Consider the following 21798-nt stretch of genomic DNA (forward strand, 5'->3'; position numbering starts at 1 on the left):
TCATGCTACTTCCCCTCCGCACGTTCCACCAATTGGTCCTCCAAGCCCATCGGTTCCCATATATCCCGCGCCTTGCGGTTCTGCACCCATACAACATCTCCCTGCAAAAACGCGATGACACCTCCTTTCCCGCTCGCACTGGCAGTGATACGGAACAAAGGCTGACCGTTTTGTGGATGTGCTTCTCGCAGTGGGAGGATGATAAGACCTTGGTCGGCACACCATTCTTCCACAATATCCTTGAAAGCGACCTCTTTGATCGGAGCTTTTGGTTTCATTGGTTTGACGGGCGCAGTCTGTTCAGGTTGGAGACCAGCGGCCGTAATCGGTACTGCTGTGGGGGCTTTTTCAGGTACAGGAAGTTCTGTTGCGGCACGATCGCCCAGTTGGGAAGCCAAATCCATCATTTGGAGTCCCTTGGTCCATTCTTCATCGACCATGACAATCTCATTGAGGTCCGCGGGGACCTGGGATCTCCACCATGTAAACCACTCGGCCACTTCTTCAAAGTTGGGATCATTTGTCAACCAGATATACAGAATGTTGTGCCACTTGGGGAAGAATTCAGCAACTAGAAGTAGACCAAAGACTTTTGGCTTATAGAGGTCCTTCCATTTGAGCACGTCTTCGAATGCAGTCAAGTCTTGATCTTGTGGGTTGACTTCAAAGTTTTCTCGCAAATGACGCGCGAGTCGTGGAAGGAGGTGTTTGTGAAGGGCGGCATCAAACTCTGAGCCGAGAGCCTCTTTCCATAGATCAACGCCATTCAACAGCCCCTTTCGTAAGTCCCATGTATCGAGGACAACTCGGAATTTTCGTCTCACATCAGATAGCAATCCAGTTGCGTGTCTGGGGTTAGTGTGTCGTTCATCTAGGTACTGCAACCACGTGAATAGCCACCACGGAAATCGAGATCCTTGCGATGACTCGGGATGTCGACGACTGCTGCGAGGTTTCCATTCCTTGATTGCAGCACTGAGCTTTGGCACTATGACTTGGTTAAGAATATTTGAATAGACAAACGTCGGAATGACGTCTTTCCATGCAACAACAAGCGATGTAGCAGGCGAGGGCTCATAGACGTCCCACTCATTCAACAGCACAGAACGCACGCGAGGAAGCCATATCGAATATATCAGACTTTCATAAGGTGATGTAGACTGTCGGTGCCGTGGTACACTTTCATCTTCAATCTGCTGGCTTTTTCTCGAAAGAAGGGGTAGTAATCGCAAGAGATCAGCAACAAGAAAGGTAGGATCTTTTAAAGGCTCCCACTCCTCCATGGCTTCGCGGAACAAAGGATGAATGGCAGCTACAGCTGCGTCCGAGAGTCGATACTCATCAATGATATCCCGGTATTCAACTTCAATTAATTCAAGCTTGCTCGTGACTTCTTCGAATCGTTGTAGAATGGTTTTCTTGGGTTCCATTATCTGAATGCTTTCAAGAGCTGATACCAAACGTGTCAGTTGCTCTGATTTGACTTGCCGAGTATCCATCTCCTCGACGACCTGAGTTTCTTCCAAGTCAATGAATTTCTTTCGCTCCGTCAGGCCCTTCCATTCATCGACGAATGCTTCAAGGTCATGTCGAGCACGCCGGGCAATCTTCAAAGCTTCTCCTTCTGCTTGATTCACGAACTCCATAGGTGCCATGAGTCCAGCAGTTGACGTCAGAACCTTCTGTTCTCTTCCCGTCGCATCAACCAGCGACTTGAGCACATTAGGCACAACGAGACCTTCAACCTCTGCCTCCAATTCACGAGCTGTGCGGAATCGAGTCTTGGCCGGACCAGCCGGCGTGGACACTCCACTGCGACCATCCGCTTTGCGCTGCTGAGCCTTGCGTTTCTGTCGTCTTTGTCGTTCTTCGTCCGAACTGTCTTCCATCACTTCGCCTTTGGCAGCAGCTTGTCGCTTTTCCTCCTCTCTTGCTTGTTTCGATTTCTCTTTGACAGCACCGAGACCGATTCTTTGTGGGCGTCCCTGAGCCTCGATCGGATTGACGATACCGCGACCGCCTTCACCCAAACCTTGACCTTCAACGTAACCCATCTTCGCCATCATCCTAGCCGCAAACGAGTTCTTTCCCATAATAGATCCACCTTTACTGTCACCTTTACCAACACCTCCTCCACGTCCGCGGCTTTGCATCGCAGCTGTTGGAGTTGACGCAGTGCTGTTCCAGGCGCTTCGACCGGCACCGCCACCCAAGCCGGTAGTCCTCGTTGGCGGCGATTCGGAGCGAGAAGCAGCGCGACGGAAAGGCTGAAATCCAAATGATGGTCGAGAGGTAGCTTCTTCTTCTTCTTCTTCTTCCTCCTCGTCTGAAGAGCTCATGTCCCTGGCTTTGCGCTTCTGGCCTGCAAAAGGCGATCGCGCCGGAGATTCATCGTCGTCGTCGTAGTCCATCTTGTCGTCTTGATCGCGAGGATTTCTATGATGCCTCACTCCCGACTCGAAGGGACAAGTAGATCGTCTCCGATCGTGACTGTGGAACCGTTCGTCCTGTGGTGCAAGTATTTACAATATCCGACATGTTTATCGTGGCATGCTTTAATTTTCCGAACGGAGATAAGAGTCAAGCTCTCTCGGCAGAACACGGAAAAACGAAATTCCCGCCAGCGAGCCGTGGGTTACCTCAAATGACGTTTTATTGGCAATAATGCCCCTTCCGGTTATCGCCAGCCCAGCTTCCGAGCATTTGAAATACTTACTCTGGTAATATTTTAATTACCTACCTGCAATTTTCAAAACACCGTCTTTCTGGGTCAAAGGATTTTGTAGTGAGTCTCTCCCATCCTAATTGAGTTTATTTATTAACTAAAGAAACAAGCTGACTTCATTTCTCAAGTAATATTGACAATGTCTGCTACTCTTTTGCGTAACTCCACTGCGCGCGCAGCTTTGCGTGCTGGAGCTTCGGCTCCTCGTGCTGGTCTTGCTGGAACGAGCTTTGTTCGCACCAAAGTTACTCTTCCTGATCTGGCATGTAAGTTTATGAATAAATTTCTCTGCAGCAACTCCATACCAAGGTCAAAACAATAGACATGTCTTGATCTGAATATTTGACGACAATCAACTAATGGGATATAGATGACTATGGCGCCCTCGAACCATCCGTCTCTGGCAAGATCATGGAAATCCACCACAAGGGCCACCACAACGTCTACGTAGCCGGCTACAACACCAACATCGAAAAACTGGAGGAAGCGCAGGCCAAGGGCGACATCGCAGCCCAAATCGCCCTTAAGCCGCTCATCAACTTCCACGGTGGTGGCCACATCAACCATTCCCTGTTCTGGGAAAATTTGGCTCCTAAGAGTGCCGGTGGTGGTGAACCCCCCTCTGGCGTGCTTGGTAAGGCCATTGATGAGACGTACGGTAGCTTTGGGGAGTTTCAGAATAAGTTCAATACTGCTCTGGCGGGCATTCAAGGCAGTGGTTGGGCGTGGTTGGTGAAGGATAAGGAGACCGGTGATATTTCGATCAAGACTTATGCCGTGAGTTGTCAGTCTTTGATTTATGGACAAGAGGGAAAACTGACTAGGTGAATAGAACCAGGACCCTGTCGTTGGCCAATACACCCCTCTTCTCGGTGTCGATGCCTGGGAGCACGCTTACTAGTAAGTTTTCACAAGCTTTTCAAGACTCTCCAATATAAGAACTGTATACTAATCAACTTACCCACAGCCTCCAATACCAGAACCGCAAGGCCGAGTACTTCAAGGCTATCTGGGAAGTCCTTAACTGGAAGGCCGCTGAGAAGCGTTTCGGTGCTTAAATTAGGTAAACAGTCTAAAGGTCATTGGCAAGTGTGTTTGCTTTTTCAAGTGATTACACCCCCTCTCATTCAGTCCCCATCTAGTTGCTATATAGATGCTCAATCGCATTTCTCACCTGGTACCATATCAAAAACATTACTCTCTTCTCTGTGTCCTCTTCCTACCTAGGTATCTTCCCGCTTTAGCCGGCATCAGCCTGTTTTCGAGCCATTCCCCTTTCTGTAGAGAAGACAAAAATTAAATATGGGTATACTCGCTCATTTTTGTATGTTTTTTCCTTTCTAAACCAGCAAGTTTTTGCCTATTCCTCCCTAAACATGCCGCGACCAGTGATAACCAAGAATAAAAAAGCAAGAAGTCAGGCTGAAATATTTGAATAAATAGTTTCTTTTTGAGGAGTAGGCAAAGACATTGCGTAAACCAGGGGGATTGCGGAGGTATATATCCGAGACGGAAGGAGATGAAATAACATTAAATTGATTAGAAATGGATTTGCTAGAAGTTGAAGAGAGTAGAGAAGATTCGACTCGAGCCAAAACGAGACGAAATGGAGCGGGGGTATGTGTGTATGCGACATGAAATGGAATCGCAAGATGATGCAGGGGAGATCTTTTTTGTTATGAAGCGTATGACCAATGTGAAAATCGTGGCTGATAGCGCGGTGCCTAATATTCGTCACTCAATTGAGTATATGAGGACAACTCAGACAAATTGCGCCTTTTTTATTAGATGCATACAGTGAAGACAAACAAAGCCCCTCTCGCCACCAGGGCCAAAGGAGAAAATAAGATGAACAGGTGAAGGTAAATTATCGTAGGGGGAGCGGATGCAGAGTATGATGGACTCGAACAGGGCGAGAAAATCCATCAATGCGCCGAAATGCCGAAGGTTCATAGCTGCCGTAGCTTACATGATGATCGCGGGTACTGTGAGAAAGAACCGTGTTAGTTAAGCCACAATTCTGACGATCAACTTTGACTTACCATCAATGTTCTGCTTGATACTCTTGTGAGGTAAAATAGAACCTCCATTGACATAAACCTCATCGGCGATTGTGACATCGTCACCAAGTACAGTGACATTCTCCAGACGAGCCCACTTGCCGACGGAGCTGTTCCATCCAACAATAGTTGACTTCACCCAGGCATGATCCTTGACTTTACTGTTCTCAAGGAGAACACATCGCTGTAGTCGCACTCCATCGCCAACGACTACGTTGGGTCCAATCACGACATTGGGTCCAATACGACAGTTCTTGCCAATCTTCGCAGAAGGGTCCACCATGACATTGCCTCCATGCACGAAAGGCTCGGATGAAGGTGAAAGAAGCTTTGAGTTGCGCTTAGCAAGCGACGTAAGGTACAAGCAAGTGCCACTCAAAAAGTCTTTAGGCTGACCGACATCCATCCAGAACCCTTCAAGGTCGAAGGAATGCAATTTCCCCTCTTTGACAATGGCGGGGAAAGTCTCTTGTTCAATGGACGTTGGGCGCAATTCAATACGCTTTAGGACGCTTGGGTTGAGGATATAGATACCAGCATTGATACGGTTTCCGACAAATTCGACGGGCTTTTCGACGAAACGGTCGATTCGCGACGGGTGATTGGGTTTGTGAACAACGACACCGTACTTGGAGGGTTCGTCGACCTTGGTGACCACAATTGTACCTTCGTCGCCGTGCGATTTATGGAATTCGGCAAGCTGTTTGAAAGGGTATTCGCAAATGACGTCGGAGTTTAGGACAAAGAATGGCGAATCGTCCTTGCCGAGAATCTTTTCTGCCAATTTCAGGGGACCTGCGGTACCCAGTGGCTCAGACTCGACTGAGAATTCGATGTTGATGTTATATTGTTCTTCGTACTATTCCAGATCATTGTTAGCAATTAGTGTCTCGTGGAATCGCAAAGTATGTTATACCTTCTTCAATGCTGACACCATGACATCTGGCCGGTAGTTGACAGCCAAAACAATGTCAGTGACACCGGCGGCAGCCAAGCTTTCAACTTGGTGGAGAATCATGGGACGATTGCCAAACTCGACGAGAGGTTTTGGCAGTGTGAGTGTCTATTATTCGAACTTTGGTTAGCTTTGATCTGTTGCGCAATCGATAGATGATATATGGTGCCTTGAGCAGGAAGCGGAGGGGTTCACATACGAGGGGTCGTAGACGGGTTCCAAACCCTCCGACAAGAATTAAAGCTGTCGATGCCATTAGCTTTGGTGTGAGGTGGAATTGTTAATGGGCCAGAACTTACCCTTCATTGTGGATGGAAAGAGGACTGTGAATTAAAGAATGAAGGTGTTGTGTTCTCTTTCCCGGCTTGAAATCGATGACGACCAGCGCAGAAGTGGGCGGCAGGACCAGAGAATACGTAGAACGGTATACGGTACGTAGCTGATGAAGCGTTTTGTCAAATCCGATATTCGATGCTCAATGACCCAATGCGCGATGGGATGGGCTGAAGAGGAAGAAAGGAAGAAGAAAAGAAAGGGTAGGAAGGAATACGTAGAGAACAACTGTCATGCAAAACAAGCCTGGGCCAGTTTGGAGGTGAATCGTGGCTTAGTTAAAAGTTAGGGAAGGAAGTTCTGGGAGCTTGCCCATGTGGGGCAGACCTGGACGCAGTGTTGCCGCTCTGGGACACCACTGGTCAGGTGGCCCCGAGGCTTGACTGTTGAGGCACTCGTTTGCAGCCACTTGGGTACTCTCACCCCCTGAAACTGGCATCTAACTCATTGACGCTGCTAACCAACTGGCCAACTAGCCAACTAACGAACTAATTAAAAAGCCAGAACGTCCACGAGTAGTTGACTATACTACGTATGTAGGTGTCCTCTTCCAAGTCCACGAATGCGTGCGATGATGGTACGCGTCCGCCCCCGTCCTCCAGTGGACCACTGGACTTAGGTACCCAGCAATTCAACGTCGCACAGCCAATTGACAGCCGGATCCATATAAGCTTGTGTTTTGGGCGAGTCTGGCATGTTTCAAAACATCCTACAGTACACATCGGATATGAATTATGGACTAGTTTTCTGTGTCACTACGTATTATGAGCGTGCCATGTGACAGACATAAGATACTCCGCATTGAGCGGCAATACGGGGTCTACCGCCGCAGCCACAAGAAAGAGCTGTCAACGAGAGTCAACGAGAGTCAACGAGTCAACGAGTCAACGACTCCCCCAAACACGTGATGACAACCACCCCTTCGTCGCCCTTCACCAATGGACAAGGACGCCACTGAGCGACCTTATTCATAAATCAAACCACCTGACCGAATCTCATCCATCTCTCCGGCCGTGTCACACAATCAACTTGGTTCCTGCTATATAATACCTTGATGCAAAAATGATCATCGCTCCAAGCAAAGCTGACACTCCAGCAAAGGCGATGGCCGGATGATACGAGTTATAATCATTAATCATGGCCCCTGTGATAGGCGTGCCACTCAACCCTGCAAAGCTATACACACCCAATGCCATGCCCAGATACGACCCAATCTCGTTCGGCTGAGGCGCTGTCATAGCAATCGTCGCCGGAAACACAGCAATGACCGTTCCAGAAAAGAATCCAAACAGAGCAGCAAATGCGATGGTCGCTCCGTGGGACTGGATGCCCAACCAGCAGAGAATCAGAACTCCGCAGATCAAGCAGGCAAATGAAAGAGTGTTGATTCGGCCCATGCGATCAGCAGCAGCGCCGCCGAGGAGCCGACCAAAAAGTGATGCTGCATTGAGGATTGCGAGGAGATAAAAGGACAGGTCCACGGTCAACCCGATGGATTGTCCAAATCCTGGCAGATAGAAAAAGGGGACGAAGACAGCCCACATAACCAGGAATGTACCAGCGACCTGAAGCGAGTATGCTCGATTCTTCCAAGCTTTTAACAAGAGAGGAGGTCCACTGCGTCTTTTGGGCGCATTGGAACTAACAGACAGACACGCTATGACGCTCAGGACGAGCATCACAAACCCCAATACTCTGACCGACCATCCAAAACCGACTGTCGTCCGATTGAGGAGACGGTTAAGAGCAATCGGGAGTGTAATGCCAGAGATAGAAGCGCCGGTTGAAGCAATACCCATAGCAAGAGGCCGTTTCTTCAAGAAATAATGACCCACCGCGGCCAGCGCGGGAGTATATGTGAGGCCATTGGTAAGACCTCCCAGTATGCCTTGAGCAAGAATGAACTGATAATACTGGCGGCATAAGCTGGTGAGCATAATCGATAGAATGAAGAGGAGTGAGCACGGAATTAGAATTGGCTACAATTAGTTAGCCTTTCTGTTCGGAGAGACAGCAAAGAAGTCTCACCTTTGGTCCATATCGATCCATCAACGGACCCGATATGAGTCCTGCTGAAAACATGAAGAAGACCTGAATTGACCCTATCCAAGCAATGCTGGAATGGCTTTCATGAGGCATCATGGTGCTTTTGTAATATGCCTCGAAGATGCTAACCAACACAACTCATCAGTATTGACTATACAAAGTCACCACTTTTTTTATCAGGATAAAACATACCCAAAAGCATTAATATATCCAAATGTATTAAACATAATACACCAGCATGCTAATACCGCCAACCATCCTCGCAAGCCACCTTCTGGTAAGACAGGTTTTGGCGGTGTAGTTGTACCACTTGGAGTAGGAGGAACAGAACTTTCACTCTGACTATTTCCTTCAATGTCGCGACTGCTGCTGCTGTTATTGTTGTGCTCTAATATTTTACCACCGCTCTTCTCTGACTGGGTTTCGACCATTGTGCTGGCTTTTATCCTTTAGTGTTTGGGTGGTCCTCCTTGGTCATGGACGATTGACGACGATGCTATCCGCTGATGAACTAAGGGAAATCACTAAATCATAGAAAGGGTAGGAAAACATGTTTACATTCTGCTCGAGATTTCATTCCTCTGTCATATTTTTGTTTCTTCTTGCTATGCGTCCTTACATGTTGTCCGTAGCGTTACGTCGGTAAGGATCAGGTTCCGTTTCGGGGAATGTGACATGACATACGGGACCATCTATGATGGCCGAAAGCGAACGGAATCACTCAACGATGATACCACTACTTTTGATTAGTCCTCCAGATAAATTCAATTGACACGTGGGTAAGAGTATCTGTAACGCCGAGGACTGATTAAGTAAAATATTTGTTAGTGACAAGCTAAATCTACTGCGTATCCGGTGGTAAGGACTGTCCAACATTATGACTGCCATGCCGCGCCTTTGTCCCAACAAAATTCAACAACCAGTCTCGCACATTGCGTACTTTACAAAGTAGTTTGTCTTCACGGGTGGTTGTGCCAATCGCAACAGTAGAATATGCACCTTGAACGTCCTGCGAGTCAACTTGTTGTCGATGCAAGAGTTCTACTTTGGTCATGCCTCTCCAAAGACTTTGACCATATACTAGGTCCTGAAAGGATCCAAGTCCCACGTTCCTCATGAGAATGATATCGCGCAAACGAATACCTAGGATTTTCTCTCTAAACTCGGCAGCCGAATTATTTCCCTGTTTCTGGTTTTCCGGTACAGGAAGCCAAAAAGTAACCCCAAATCCAGTCCTGGTCTCGTCTCCGACAATAAGCTCCAAGATATCTAGCTCTTGTTTTGATTGTCGCGCTGTGACTCGTCGTAAGGGATTAATACCCATGACAGCCACAACAAGAGTAACACTCGGAGTTTGTGGAATGATTGATCGAAGATATGAAGCATTGGGGATATCCTTTATATCGTGCAGTTCACGCGGATAAGGGAAAGGAACTGCTTCAGCGCTGCCTGGCACGACGGAGCTTATACTCTCGTCGACATCACTATCGTCTTCATCAAAAGGCAATATGGTGTCATTTATATCTGACTCAGAGGAGAAACTGGGCCCTAGAATTGATAATGAATGTTCATAGAACTGCGAGAGAAGTATATCATCGGAAATTCTGGGCATCTTAGTAGGCAGATTGGCAGTATCGAGAAAAATAGTATCCTGCGTCCACTCCGGACGGTGACGTTTGGCTGTATTTGCGCTTTGCAAAACCCTCCATTTGGTCGAGTCCGGTCTAGATGAAGTGCTTGTGGGTGACGACCACTGTGTGAATGGCGGTACAGCGACCTTGAGGAGGTCCTTGTCATCCCATTGTAGTCTCCCAGATGGAGCTCCCATCAGAAGGATGGTCTTCCGCGACATTATCTATGGATGGCATAGTCATCCATGTTATTGTACTGCGACTATGTTGGTTAGTTATCTCACATGGCCGTGTCTACTACGAGAGCAGAAGTGAATTCGATTCAACAAATCAGCAAGGTTATAGCAAACATGGCACGTGATGTAAAAACAGGAGTCACGTGATTTTATAACCTGGCCAATCAGACTATGCCTACTAACTATATAGGGAAGCGGAGGCAAATCATATCCGGCAGTCTACGAATTTCGCCGCAGTTCCAACAAGCATCACTACGATACGCTCATCTTTATCACCACCAAATCATTCTCCTTAATCGCATCGACCATCTTATTGCTCCTTGAGAATTTTTCTGGTCTTATCAAGTACGAATAATCGCAAGCTACCCTGGACTGTGGTCTTTTCTCAGTGTGGTTGCGGCCAGGTGCCGCTAAGCTACAAGTCATGGCTTTGAACCCTTCAGTCAATGTGTCGGTAGGTTTGCCTCTTTCCTGACGGACTTCTTTCAAAAACTAACATTCATGGAATACAAATAGAATATACAAGCCGCGACTTCTGACCTCTGGTTATTGATGAATTCTCAATGGCGCCGTGTCAATAGAGTTTATAGAGCTCCTCAAATTCGCAGACAGCACACCGAAGCGTCACCGGCATCAGTAAGGATCGATAGCGATCATTTTCGGTACCTACCGTATACTAACTTATCCTTCCAGGTCAAGTCTCCTTCACTCCCAGAAGCGTTGCAATCGGTGCCTATCGACAAGATGAGATCTCAACTCGTGCTGGGCCAGATCTATCGAAGACCAACATTCGAACAAAACACGTTAAGAACAGCAAGCTTGCTTGTTCGAGCAAGTAATTCTGTCCACTCTACTCGAAACTACTCGTCCTTATCAAGTATTGGCATCAAAGGATTTCGCAAGCCAAACGTATTGATGCTTCCCAGGGTCGAACAACAAAGGTCATTCTTTGGAGGACTATCACAGAACTTCCTTGCGCAGAAGGAAAGGGCGGCGAATAGCAACCCCGGTAGTGCCAATGCTCAGAATACGTTTTACCAAGCTCTTCTACGCGCAAACATGCCTGCTATCATCGTCGAACGCTATCGAACCGGTCGATTTGCCAGCAACCCGGCTACAGAGGCTATCTATCTCAAAGCTCTCCAACAAATTGGCGGGGATGGCGCAGTTCAAGGATCATTTGCAAGCGGAAGCCAGGGACTAGACTCTGAGCAGTTGCAGTCTGTTGGACAGGCTGTAGCAGCCCGCACTCATGGGAGTCAGGTCGGCGTTTCAACAAAGCAAGCAGGAACTGGCGCAAAGGAGTCCCCGTTGTATGTTGTGGTTGAGGAATCTCTAGGTAGCTCCGTCTTCCGCTGGGTGAAATTCCTTCTCTACTTTGGCTTCTTTACATACATGTCTCTTGTGTTGATCACTATTTTGGTTGAAACGACTGGCGTTTTGAAGAACGTCCGGGGAACCCAGACAAACGAAGCTACACCTCAACAACAGAAGGTTCGTTTCAGCGACGTCCACGGTTGTGATGAAGCCAAGGATGAACTGCAGGAAGTGGTCGAATTCTTGTTGAACCCCGAACGATTCTCTACCTTGGGTGGCAAACTGCCAAAGGGCGTTCTCTTGGTTGGGCCTCCTGGTACCGGAAAAACGCTGCTTGCTCGTGCCGTCGCTGGAGAGGCTGGCGTACCTTTCTTCTACATGTCTGGATCTGAGTTTGACGAAGTTTACGTTGGTGTTGGTGCTAAGCGTGTGCGGGATCTCTTCGCTCAAGCTCGCGCAAAGGCCCCTGCCATCATCTTCATTGATGAGTTGGACGCCATAGGTGCCAAGAGAAACGAACGTGATGCGGCATATGTCAAACAGACATTGAACCAGCTTCTGACTGAATTGGATGGCTTTTCACAAACTAGCGGTGTTATCATTCTTGCGGCAACCAATTATCCTCAGCTACTTGATAAGGCCTTGACCCGTCCTGGCCGATTTGATCGTCGAGTAGTCGTTGGTCTTCCCGATGTGAGAGGCCGTATGGAAATTCTAAAGCATCACATGAAGGGCGTACAAACCAGTACCGATGTTGATGTTGCCGTTATCGCACGTGGCACTCCCGGTTTCTCTGGTGCTGATCTAGAGAATCTCGTCAACCAAGCAGCTGTCCACGCCAGCCGACACAAAGAAGACAGAGTAGGGCCAAAGGACTTTGACTGGGCTAAGGATAAAATCATGATGGGAGCAGAGGCTCGCAGTCGTATCATTCAAGATAAAGACAAACTGCTTACTGCCTATCATGAAGCCGGTCATGCTCTGGTTGCCTACTTTTCTCCATCTGCTACTCCTCTTTATAAGATTACCATTGTCCCTCGTGGCATGGCGTTGGGTATTACTCATTTCCTGCCTGAAATGGATATGGTGTCTAGAAACTATGTGGAGTATTTGTCAGACATTGATGTTGCTATGGGTGGCAAGGCTGCTGAGGAATTGGTTTTTGGACCTGATAAGGTGACCAGTGGTATTTCAGCAGTAAGTTCATGGCATTTCTTTGTTTTATTTTCGTTTCTTGATTGCTGACAATTATAAACAGGACATTCAATCGGCCACAGAGACAGCATTCACACTTGTTACGCAATTCGGTTATTCCAAGAAGCTAGGAAACGTCGACCTATCAACAAACTACGACAAGCTATCGTCAGAAACCAAACAAGAAATCGAGGCCGAAATCAGACGCCTTGTCGAAGAAGGTCGATCTCGTGCTACCAAGATTCTGACTGAGAAACGGAAGGAATTGGAGTTGCTCACCAAAGCGCTAATCGAGTACGAGACGCTCACCAAAGAGGAGATGGAAAAAGTTCTCAGGGGCGAGAAACTCGACAAGATGCAGTCCACGCCATCGGCGCCACTCAAATTGCCAGAAGCGCTGGCTGGAGCGAGACTGAGTCCAATAACTCAGGCTCCTGAGCCTGAAACGACCGCGAAATAGTACCGCTTCATTTGCATATTTCCTTGATTTCTCCCATAGACATTTTCGTATGTCATAAAGAATGACCGGACTTGACATAACGAAAGTCTTGTACAGTTTTTCTTTTCATAGTGTCTCATGTATAACTCTTATTATATGTAATTTCTACCAGAAAAATTACTATCTTTTTTTTATCACCTCTCAACTGTCTCTACCATTTTCTTACCCTGTTTTCCATGTGCCATTATACTTCGTATTCATTGGCAAGTGATCGACCTATCGAACCCATTAATCAAAATACGTACTTGAAATAAGATCAAAAAAATTAGCATTATGAATTAATTATCTTACAATCAGAATTATAGTATAGACCCGCCAGCAAATAAACTAGATATGCTTTATCCAAATTCGATATAGCTCTACATAGTTATGTACCAGATCCAACTACGTAGCATCCGGGTGATGGTTTCTCAATCAATAGGAAACTCCGACAGACTACGAACCAGCCACATTCTGGGAATTGTAGTTGGGAAAAAAAAGTTTCATCGTGCCATGTGACGAATAACCAACCTGGTTATGTTACCCTGAAGAACTTGGTAGCATGCATACTACGTATTATATCCAGATCCGGTGCCTAATGCCTATTGCCTATTGCAGGTGATCTCATATAATGGTATGGAAGGATCAAAGATGGCGGTGATGTTACTTGATGTTACTTGCTACATGTACTACTTACTCTACACCTCGTCTGATAGGACCGATACTCTGCAGGACGGCTCATCTCAACGGGTCGGCAAGAGCGGGCCGTCTACCAGTACATATCGAGGATGAATAGTGGACCACCGATAGCATCATACATACATATATACTAATCACCTGGTTTGTAAGAGATTTCTTGACTCTTCTCGTTTCTTTTTTTCTAGTTTTTTCCCCTCTATTTCTCGGCGGGTTTCTCGTTTCGTCTATATTGCTACATACATACTGGTACGGAGTAGTAGTTCGAAGGGGCTCCGTGTATGGTTTTGTAGTTTTTTTTTTTTTTTTTTTTTTTAAAGAAATGAACAATTGGATTCTTTGGAGCCACGTGATTGCCGTTGCCCTCATCACGCGACATTTGACAACGAACGACAGCTCAGTGTTAATGGAAGCGTTTGCTTTTCCTTCGCTTCCTAACCTAGGTACTTGTTACCCCCATATAGATACCTATGCTGTGAAGAAGGTGAAATTGTACCGAGGTACAATATCATGTCCATTGAACAGGAATTAAAACCTCCAACTAAAAATATAGACCAGGTACGGCCTTTGACCGGCATGGAGCCTCCGTAGATTTAGCGGGCGTGTTAAATTGTGAACTAATCTAATTTTACTCGTGGTCTCGTAGCACGTAGTAGTACAGAGTATGTAGCAAGCTTGATGTGGGTCACAGAGTTGAAAGAATGAAATGATCATGAGCCAGACGGTCCTTACGAATACGAAGAAGAAGAAAAAAAGAAGCTCTGACAATTTTGATGTAATGCTAAACAGCAAACACGCTCCATTTAACTACCGGAAATAAAGCAGAAGCAGGAAAGAGGGAAGAAGAAAAAAAAAGAAAGAGTTTTGAACACCAATGCCGAATGCCCAGGTCCCAAATTTTATCTATGCCGCTCAAGACAGAAGGAAAGAATCAAGCAAACTCCCGAGAAATGATAATAAAGCCAAAACATGATCAGGGAGAAAGAATTAGAAGGGGAAAAAAAAGCTAGTAAGCCTTAGAAGTAGGAATCTCGCTGAGTCTTAAACGCCCGAAAATTTCGAGGTAGCGGTCCAGCCGCCGGTTGGATAAAACCAACGTAAATAAATGTAAATGGCCATAAATCAAAGTCACCGAAAAAAAAAAATATGCCGTCCAAGTTTGAAGAATGTTCCAAACTGATTTTTTATCGTCATGCGCCATTTGCGATGCTTTTTGTTCAAGATTTCGTAAGGGAAATTTCCACAGGATCCAAAAGCTTAAAAATGGCATTGGTTCCGAGACCGTGGAAAGATTATCCGCCCTAAGCAATCGAATATAGCTTTGCTTTTTCTGAATTCGAGACTTTTCTTTTCCCTGTTCTCTTTTTCTTTTTCTTTTTTTGAAAATCATGGAATCATCATTGTTGGTGCCTGATCGATGCTTGTGGTAGAGGAATTGAAAATATTGATGGTTGCAAGGAGAAATGATAAATGGGATGTCGAGAGAATAGCAAAAGAAAGCAAAAAGGGGAGGGGGGCCAATCAGCTACCCTCTTTAACTTTTGCATGGTCCTATAGAACACAAGTCAGTTTTCATTTAATGTCGAGATTCGTTTGAGACAATATGACGGGGTGAACAAATAGCATATACGAACACCATCTACTACGTAGTAGAAGAGCGTCGTGCAGGTACCTCGGGACCTGGGTTCTTAGGTGGATGCACATACCACAATTTTCGTCAATTCTGTGTTCTCTGCTCATGAATCATTCAATTAGCTCTCATGATTCAGTTGAAACAGTGGTGTAGCTTTTACCTTGAAATAATGTTTGCCGCGCAAGGTCTATGGGTGCTGGCATATTTCGTGCACCAGGCATGGACTAGAATTCGCATATGGCCACAGCGATACGTGACTTCAATATGATCACACATTATGCCTGTTTATCTTTTCTGTTGAATTGTATGAGAATGTTGTTTTCGAGGTGGTTTCCCGTCTTTTGCTTTTTCTCTTGCTGTGCGTTGCTTCAGAGGCGTACTAATTGATGTACAATGCAGGTTGCAGATCATTGATGAGAACAAGATATATCTAGAGAAAGAGGGCAGGGGAGATCTGAAGCAAACCGTCAGCCTTAAATATGTGAACCTCAAGAATATAAAATTGCTTTTACTCACATACAAATTGACTCAGATATAAATCGACTCATACAAATTGACTCACATACAATTTCTTTTCTTTCTTTTCTTTTCTTCTGTTTTCTCTCGGGTCATTCATATGTCTGATAGATCATGACGAATACGAATCAGATGGTCAATGTCGAGAAGGTCACGGGATATATTGTAGGTCTTTATTTTGGAAATAGTGATTATTTGTACGTACTTGAAACGATTCAGAAAGAGGGGGGGAATAAATTCAATTCCAAATAGGGAAAAGAAAGTATGAATTAAGGTCAACTGGTACCCCCATGCAAATTGCCAGCTGTAAAGAGTCTGGTGGTGCTGGTACATATAACGCGGCTAAGTAGGTAGATAAGAAGAAGCTTTCGCTCTTTTTTGGGGTCAAAATCAATTCTTCATTTTTTCCTTTTTTCCTTCTAGAATAATATCTCCGCTCATCCTTACTTGTGCTTATCCATTACTAGTAGTATTTGCCGTCAACTTTGTTGACGGAAATGGACACCACGCGGAGACTGACTGAGGATCAGGAAACTCGGCCTTAGAGTCCCCGTATATTTATTACATTTTTTTTCATCTTAAACTACTAATCATATCACCATATATTATTACGTAGCGGCATTGCCGTTAGACTAAATATCAAAACTAATAGCCAATTGGACTAGTTTTGCATCCAGAGCACATATGCATGTATGACAGGATGCACTAAGCGGGTCAGAAAATCTATTGCCGTGTGTTCCTACTACGGTTTCTCAGAACCATTAGAAATGTGGATAGCCCAATCTTGCTGCCTTCAGGGACCCCGACCAATAAACCTCTTGGATTTATTTCCTCATGTGGAAATTGTTGAAGAAACCCAGTATACGCCGCAAGAACCAGGGCCATCCACCAGACCAGTCCTGATTTCTGCCCGGGCTTCATGACATACTCCGTAGATTGATTGAACGGGAAACACACAATCCCTGCAATAATCGCCGGGTTTCTTGCTTTCTGAGGTCCGTCCAGTGGCTCTACGGATCGTCCTGATTTGGTTTCAACCTGTTGGTAGGGGCGTCAACACTTGCTTTCTGGAGTCTTGACACTTGTTACATGCATGGGCACGCCATGCGATGCCATGCATTGTCCATCCATCGCAACATCAGCCGGGACGACACCATCGCTGAATTGAGAAAGTCCTCCATGTTCGGATCAAGTTGTTTTCTCCTTCTTCCTCTGGTTAGACGTACTAAATCAAATTGAGTTTGACCAGGCCAGCACTGAACAACAGTCTGTGTGATCAGTGATTTACGCATTTTCTTGTCCCTGACTCCATGTTTCAGGTACGGGTTGGCGGGAGTCGTATTACGACCATGCTCTGTCGTTACTAGTATGGGTACCTAGTGGATCTCCATAAATTGGAATTGGCACTAATGCACGAAACGAAACGGAATTTCTCAGAGGTCTGGAACAAGTGGAACCGCCGTGCAACTGCGCAACTGCGCAACCAACTGAGGTGAGGTGAAGGTTCTTATGACATGACAGGCGACATTGAAGCAAGGGCTAACGACTCGCAGAGTCAGAGTCTCGTCTCAGACCTCCCCCCCCCCCCTTCAACTACCGACGAATGATATTATCGAGTTGACATTCGGTGCAAAAATTAATTATTACGGACATGAGACTAACGTGCTCCAAAAGTTGGCGCCTATACTACTAACTCGGTACGGGACGTACCTATTGCCAGTCCGTGCATGCCTTAGCAAGACTAACGAAGGATGCGCGGCGTCGGCGATGCCATCCGGTTGGTTCGATTGTTCCTGACAGGTTCGGGAATTAATGTCCATTTTTGTGCTACGCTGTCTTACGGAGTACGTATGAGGTGGTGTCCTTCCAGGCTTTTCTTCGTCTTCTAGTGTACTACGTAGTAGGACTAGATGTGATCCTTCTTGATCCTTCAGGCCCTTAACTGACCACACACTAAAATTGCCCTGCTACTACATCCGTAGTACTACGTACATACTAAATAACATGACCTCCAAACGTTTCATCTTTAATGGGCTCGGAGAATCTCCGCCGAATAAGAAAGCTGGCAAGATTCCGCTTTTCTTTCTTTTCTTTTCTTTTCTTTTTTTTTTTTGTTGGCGAAAACATTTCAGAGAGAACAAAGGATTTCAAAAACTTGCATATACCGCATGTATCCCACGCAGTCTACTCGTAGTAACCCCAGAAATGGTTGTGACGGGAAATGAGATGTATCAACTTTTTTCTCTTTCACCGCCGCATATACGCGGCGAAGAACATACATATTGTTGATTGTCGACGATGTAAGGGTCCGTAAATTGGTCACTTGGTTTAATGGCTTTGTTCACTTGACAGTCAATTGACTTGATAATCAGTTTATTTTTTTTTTCTCCCCCCCAAAAAATATATTTCATACGGACGAGATTCGGGAATCAAGGTCCCCATGTAATATTCTCAGCTTCCCGTTTCAACTACATACATCAATTGATAATTTCGGACTGGATAGTCAATCAAATTGCAGCAGAAACCGTAGTATATCCATATACATGTATAGTTACAGAGTAGTCACATACAACCCCGGACGCCGTTGAAACTGCTGCTGATCCCAGCACCCAAGAAGCGCGAAACAATGTTTCCTCCGCACACTGGAGATTGGTTCGCTCCTGAGCGGGGATTCCAAGTTATGGAGACCTATCAAGCATACCTATTTTACCTAGTGGTTCGAACACTGGTTAGTTCTTTCGTCACATCCATGGGTATTTGAGGGCGCTAGCTATAGTAACGCGTTCTGGATATGAAAAGTGCTTACTCTGCAAGTGGACTCATCTCATCCTTCAAATTCCCGAAGCCCATATTAGCTCAAAAACATAAGATCGGTTATAGTACATCTGTCGAATCAAACGTTTAAATCAAAGCTAATTTCATTCAAATCCTTTCCAGAAACGCTATATACTACTATATGTAAAACAGTCCCCCCGGGACGAAATGCGCACACATGCCATGAACGCTTACTGCACAGTGATCCAACCCAATAAGACAAAACCCAGCCATACCAAAAGAACCGCAGGAAAAGAAAATGCCGCTCACGAAAGATCCCAGAAAACATAGAGAATGGGACAAAAACATTTATATCATCATGTAGGAAACAATTCTAATCATCATCATGATCATCAAATAAATCAATCGGATTCCGAACCAACGGCGACATCATCGGCACTGTTATCGGGTTCTTCTATATGCACCACTCGCACAACAGGCTCGGCTGTCTCTTGCGTTGCGTGTGGTGGCTCTTCGCCGCCTTCAGCTTCCTCGTCATCCTCATCCCGGCCAATTTCACTAGCGTCCAGCCAACCGCGAGTCATGTCTACCGCTTTAGTCCACTGTTTGTACATCAATGCGCTCTCTTGTGCTGATAAGTATGGCTTGAAGACGCTTCTGTTGGCTCGGTTCATATGTCGGAGTTCATCGTATGTTGACCAAATGCCACTCGCGAATCCGGCGGCGATGGCTGCCCCGAGAGCAGTCGTCTCGTGCATCGAGGGTCGCTCGACGGGAATTTGGATGATATCCGCTTGAGACTGAGGTAACCGGTCAGTTTCATTATTCTTGTCTTGATATCAAAACTATACACACCTGCATGCAAATATCTGAGTTGCTCATTCCTCCGTCCACCGCGAGATCAGTCAATTGATGACCACTGTCCTTGGCCATAGCATCCAAAATGGCTTTCGTCTGGAAACAGGCCGCTTCTAGTGTTGCGCGAGCGATATGGCCACGTTGTGTGTGCTGTGTGATACCAACTACAAAAGTTTAGCCTTGGTCATCCCCCATTGATTTAAGAGAATACTCACATATAGTTCCCTTTGCATCATCAATCCAGTATGGAGCAAAAAGACCACTAAAGGCTGTCACGAACACACAACCTCCGTTATCTGGTACCGTTGCAGCGACTTCGCTCACTTTCTTGGAGTCACGGAAGAAGCCCATATTGTTCATCAAGAACGAGACACCACTACCAGCGACAGCAATACTACCCTCTAAAGCGTACACCGGTTTTCGATCGGCACCCAACTGGAAGGCTACCGTCGCTAAAAGTCCATGTTTCGAGATCACTGGCTTTTCTCCAACATTATAAAGCAAAAAACAACCCGTTCCATACGTGTTCTTTGCATATCCCGGCTCAAAGGCGCAATGTCCTACCAAAGCGGCCGATTGATCTCCTAGACAGCTAGTAATGGTCGTACCAGCCAATGGTCCACCGTCAAGTTTGCCGAAGGCAGTTGGGTCTGCGGACGGAACGATTTTCGGTAACCGGAGTTTGTTCTGGTCCAAACCGAAAAAGTTCAACAACTTGTCGTCGTATTTCAATTCATGTAAGTTCATGAACATGGTACGCGAGGCATTGGTCACGTCAGTCACAAAGACTTTGTTCTTGACGCCTCCATTGAGATTGTACAAAAGCCACGAATCAACAGTTCCGAAGGCCAAACGACCTTCATCGTAGGCTTTCTTCACACTAGGTCGATGGCGAAGCAGCCACATGAGAGTAACAGACGAGGGATAGGTAGATAGGGGCAATCCACAAATTTTGTCCAATTCGTCGGCTCCTTCCTTGGATCTCAACTCTCGCACCATCCCCTTTGTTCTGGTATCGGGCCACGCAATGGCATTGTGTATGGGCTCGCCGGTCTCCCAATCCCATACGACTGTGGTCTCACGCTGGTTGGTGATGCCGATGGTCACAATATCGGTTTTGGAGTGGCCGAGAGCCAGGAAAGTTTTCATGGTTTCTTCTATACATTTCTCGACTGTCGAAACGAGTTCTCGAGGGTCTTGTTCGTGCCATCTGTTTGGCTGTATGTTAGCGAAGTTCTAAGCAGGAGTTAAGGGGGCTGACACACCCCGAGTGAGCATGGATTTGTCGGAATTCAGACTGATAAGAAGCAACCGGCAGACCCGTGCCATCAAACACAATAAACCTAGTGCTTGTAGTTCCTTGGTCAATGGCGCCAATAAACTTGTCCTTCAGATTATCGTTGCGCGAATTCTCATCCTGAATGATTGATCGCTCTCCGTCATGGGTGGTCGTCTTGTTGATCACGGACACTCGTCGTTTATGAGGAGCCATGGCCGAAACAAGTATCTCTATATCTATACAAAAGGGGAAAGGGCGGGCAGGATGTCGGTTTCTTTATAAAGCTTGCCAATGGCTCGATTCGGCGATGCAATGGGCGAGTTTCAGAAAGATAGCTGAAGCTAAATGTACAAGGGAAGAGGATGGGAAGAGTATCCAGGGGCAATTGTTGGAAAAGGGGGCTTCCAAGCAGGTTCGCAATAGACGACTTTCTCTGTCAGTCTTGCTGGTAGGGAGTGACTGCCAGCCGTGACGTACGGGCTGATGATGACGCAGTAGGGCTCGCTGTCGGCCAATGAGGATGCCTTGCGCCGATAGAAGTGTATAAACGTTCTGTCTATCACGCAGCAAAGAAGATGCAATGCAATAAAAAAAATAGAAAAAAATTATTAGAATTATTAGAATGATTAGAATATGATGAAGAAAGGGAGAAGAGAGAGAGAAAAAAAGAAAGGACGAGGAGGGGAAGGGGGAGACGGCCAGGCTTTAACTGTACCTCCAGTCTGCTAGCCAAAGTGCAGTCACGGAGTAAAATACAAAAAAACCCATGGATTAAGACAGTCTAGAAGGTTAGAACAAGCAAGGAACAGCTCAAAACACCCGGCCATCTTTCCATCTTCTGCACAGTGGGGATTCCTCTGAAAGTTACCCCCGCAGCAATTGCGAGTCCTTTGCGGACTTACTCTGGAGTACACATACTAATCTACCCTTTTCCCTTCCGTCTGAATTTTTTTTCTTGATCAGGCGACCTGGGAAAATTGGGTCTATCTATGGAGTACAATATAAGCTGCCCCCACTGCATAGCATCAGGTTGTCTGTCTACCGATGTCTGGACCTGGATTTTTAT

General features: G+C 46.2%; 7 protein-coding genes across 7 annotated transcripts; 2 read left to right on the forward strand and 5 right to left on the reverse strand.

Moving 5' to 3' along the window:
* Window positions 1–5: 5 nt before the first annotated feature.
* On the reverse strand, window positions 6–2411 carry EYB26_005367 (uncharacterized protein; the record flags this gene model as incomplete). Its single annotated transcript, XM_054264653.1, has 1 exon — window positions 6–440. The coding sequence occupies one exon, from the start codon at window positions 438–440 to the stop codon at window positions 6–8; it is 435 nt and encodes a 144-aa protein (XP_054120628.1).
* A 125-nt stretch (window positions 2412–2536) lies between these two features.
* On the forward strand, window positions 2537–3783 carry EYB26_005368 (uncharacterized protein; the record flags this gene model as incomplete). Its single annotated transcript, XM_054264654.1, has 6 exons — window positions 2537–2630; window positions 2777–2785; window positions 2854–2991; window positions 3096–3502; window positions 3558–3625; window positions 3693–3783. The coding sequence occupies 6 exons, from the start codon at window positions 2537–2539 to the stop codon at window positions 3781–3783; spliced, it is 807 nt and encodes a 268-aa protein (XP_054120629.1).
* Window positions 3784–4690: 907 nt separating this feature from the next.
* EYB26_005369 (uncharacterized protein) lies at window positions 4691–6046 on the reverse strand (the record flags this gene model as incomplete). Its single annotated transcript, XM_054264655.1, has 5 exons — window positions 4691–4710; window positions 4768–5644; window positions 5702–5848; window positions 5940–5983; window positions 6040–6046. 5 exons carry the CDS (start codon window positions 6044–6046, stop codon window positions 4691–4693), a joined length of 1095 nt encoding a protein of 364 aa, XP_054120630.1.
* Window positions 6047–7089: 1043 nt separating this feature from the next.
* Window positions 7090–8550, reverse strand: EYB26_005370 (uncharacterized protein; the record flags this gene model as incomplete). The annotated part of the gene is made up of 3 exons (XM_054264656.1): window positions 7090–8052; window positions 8102–8243; window positions 8312–8550. The coding sequence occupies 3 exons, from the start codon at window positions 8548–8550 to the stop codon at window positions 7090–7092; spliced, it is 1344 nt and encodes a 447-aa protein (XP_054120631.1).
* A 410-nt stretch (window positions 8551–8960) lies between these two features.
* Window positions 8961–9971, reverse strand: EYB26_005371 (uncharacterized protein; the record flags this gene model as incomplete). Its single annotated transcript, XM_054264657.1, has 1 exon — window positions 8961–9971. The coding sequence occupies one exon, from the start codon at window positions 9969–9971 to the stop codon at window positions 8961–8963; it is 1011 nt and encodes a 336-aa protein (XP_054120632.1).
* Window positions 9972–10410: 439 nt separating this feature from the next.
* On the forward strand, window positions 10411–12957 carry EYB26_005372 (uncharacterized protein; the record flags this gene model as incomplete). Its single annotated transcript, XM_054264658.1, has 4 exons — window positions 10411–10440; window positions 10503–10622; window positions 10680–12500; window positions 12562–12957. 4 exons carry the CDS (start codon window positions 10411–10413, stop codon window positions 12955–12957), a joined length of 2367 nt encoding a protein of 788 aa, XP_054120633.1.
* Window positions 12958–18996: 6039 nt separating this feature from the next.
* EYB26_005373 (uncharacterized protein) lies at window positions 18997–20945 on the reverse strand (the record flags this gene model as incomplete). The annotated part of the gene is made up of 4 exons (XM_054264659.1): window positions 18997–19395; window positions 19451–19617; window positions 19669–20663; window positions 20719–20945. 4 exons carry the CDS (start codon window positions 20943–20945, stop codon window positions 18997–18999), a joined length of 1788 nt encoding a protein of 595 aa, XP_054120634.1.
* Window positions 20946–21798: the final 853 nt, after the last annotated feature.

The sequence above is a fragment of the Talaromyces marneffei genome, chromosome 4, assembly GCF_009556855.1.
Source record: "Talaromyces marneffei chromosome 4, complete sequence".
NCBI classification, from domain to species: domain Eukaryota; kingdom Fungi; phylum Ascomycota; class Eurotiomycetes; order Eurotiales; family Trichocomaceae; genus Talaromyces; species Talaromyces marneffei.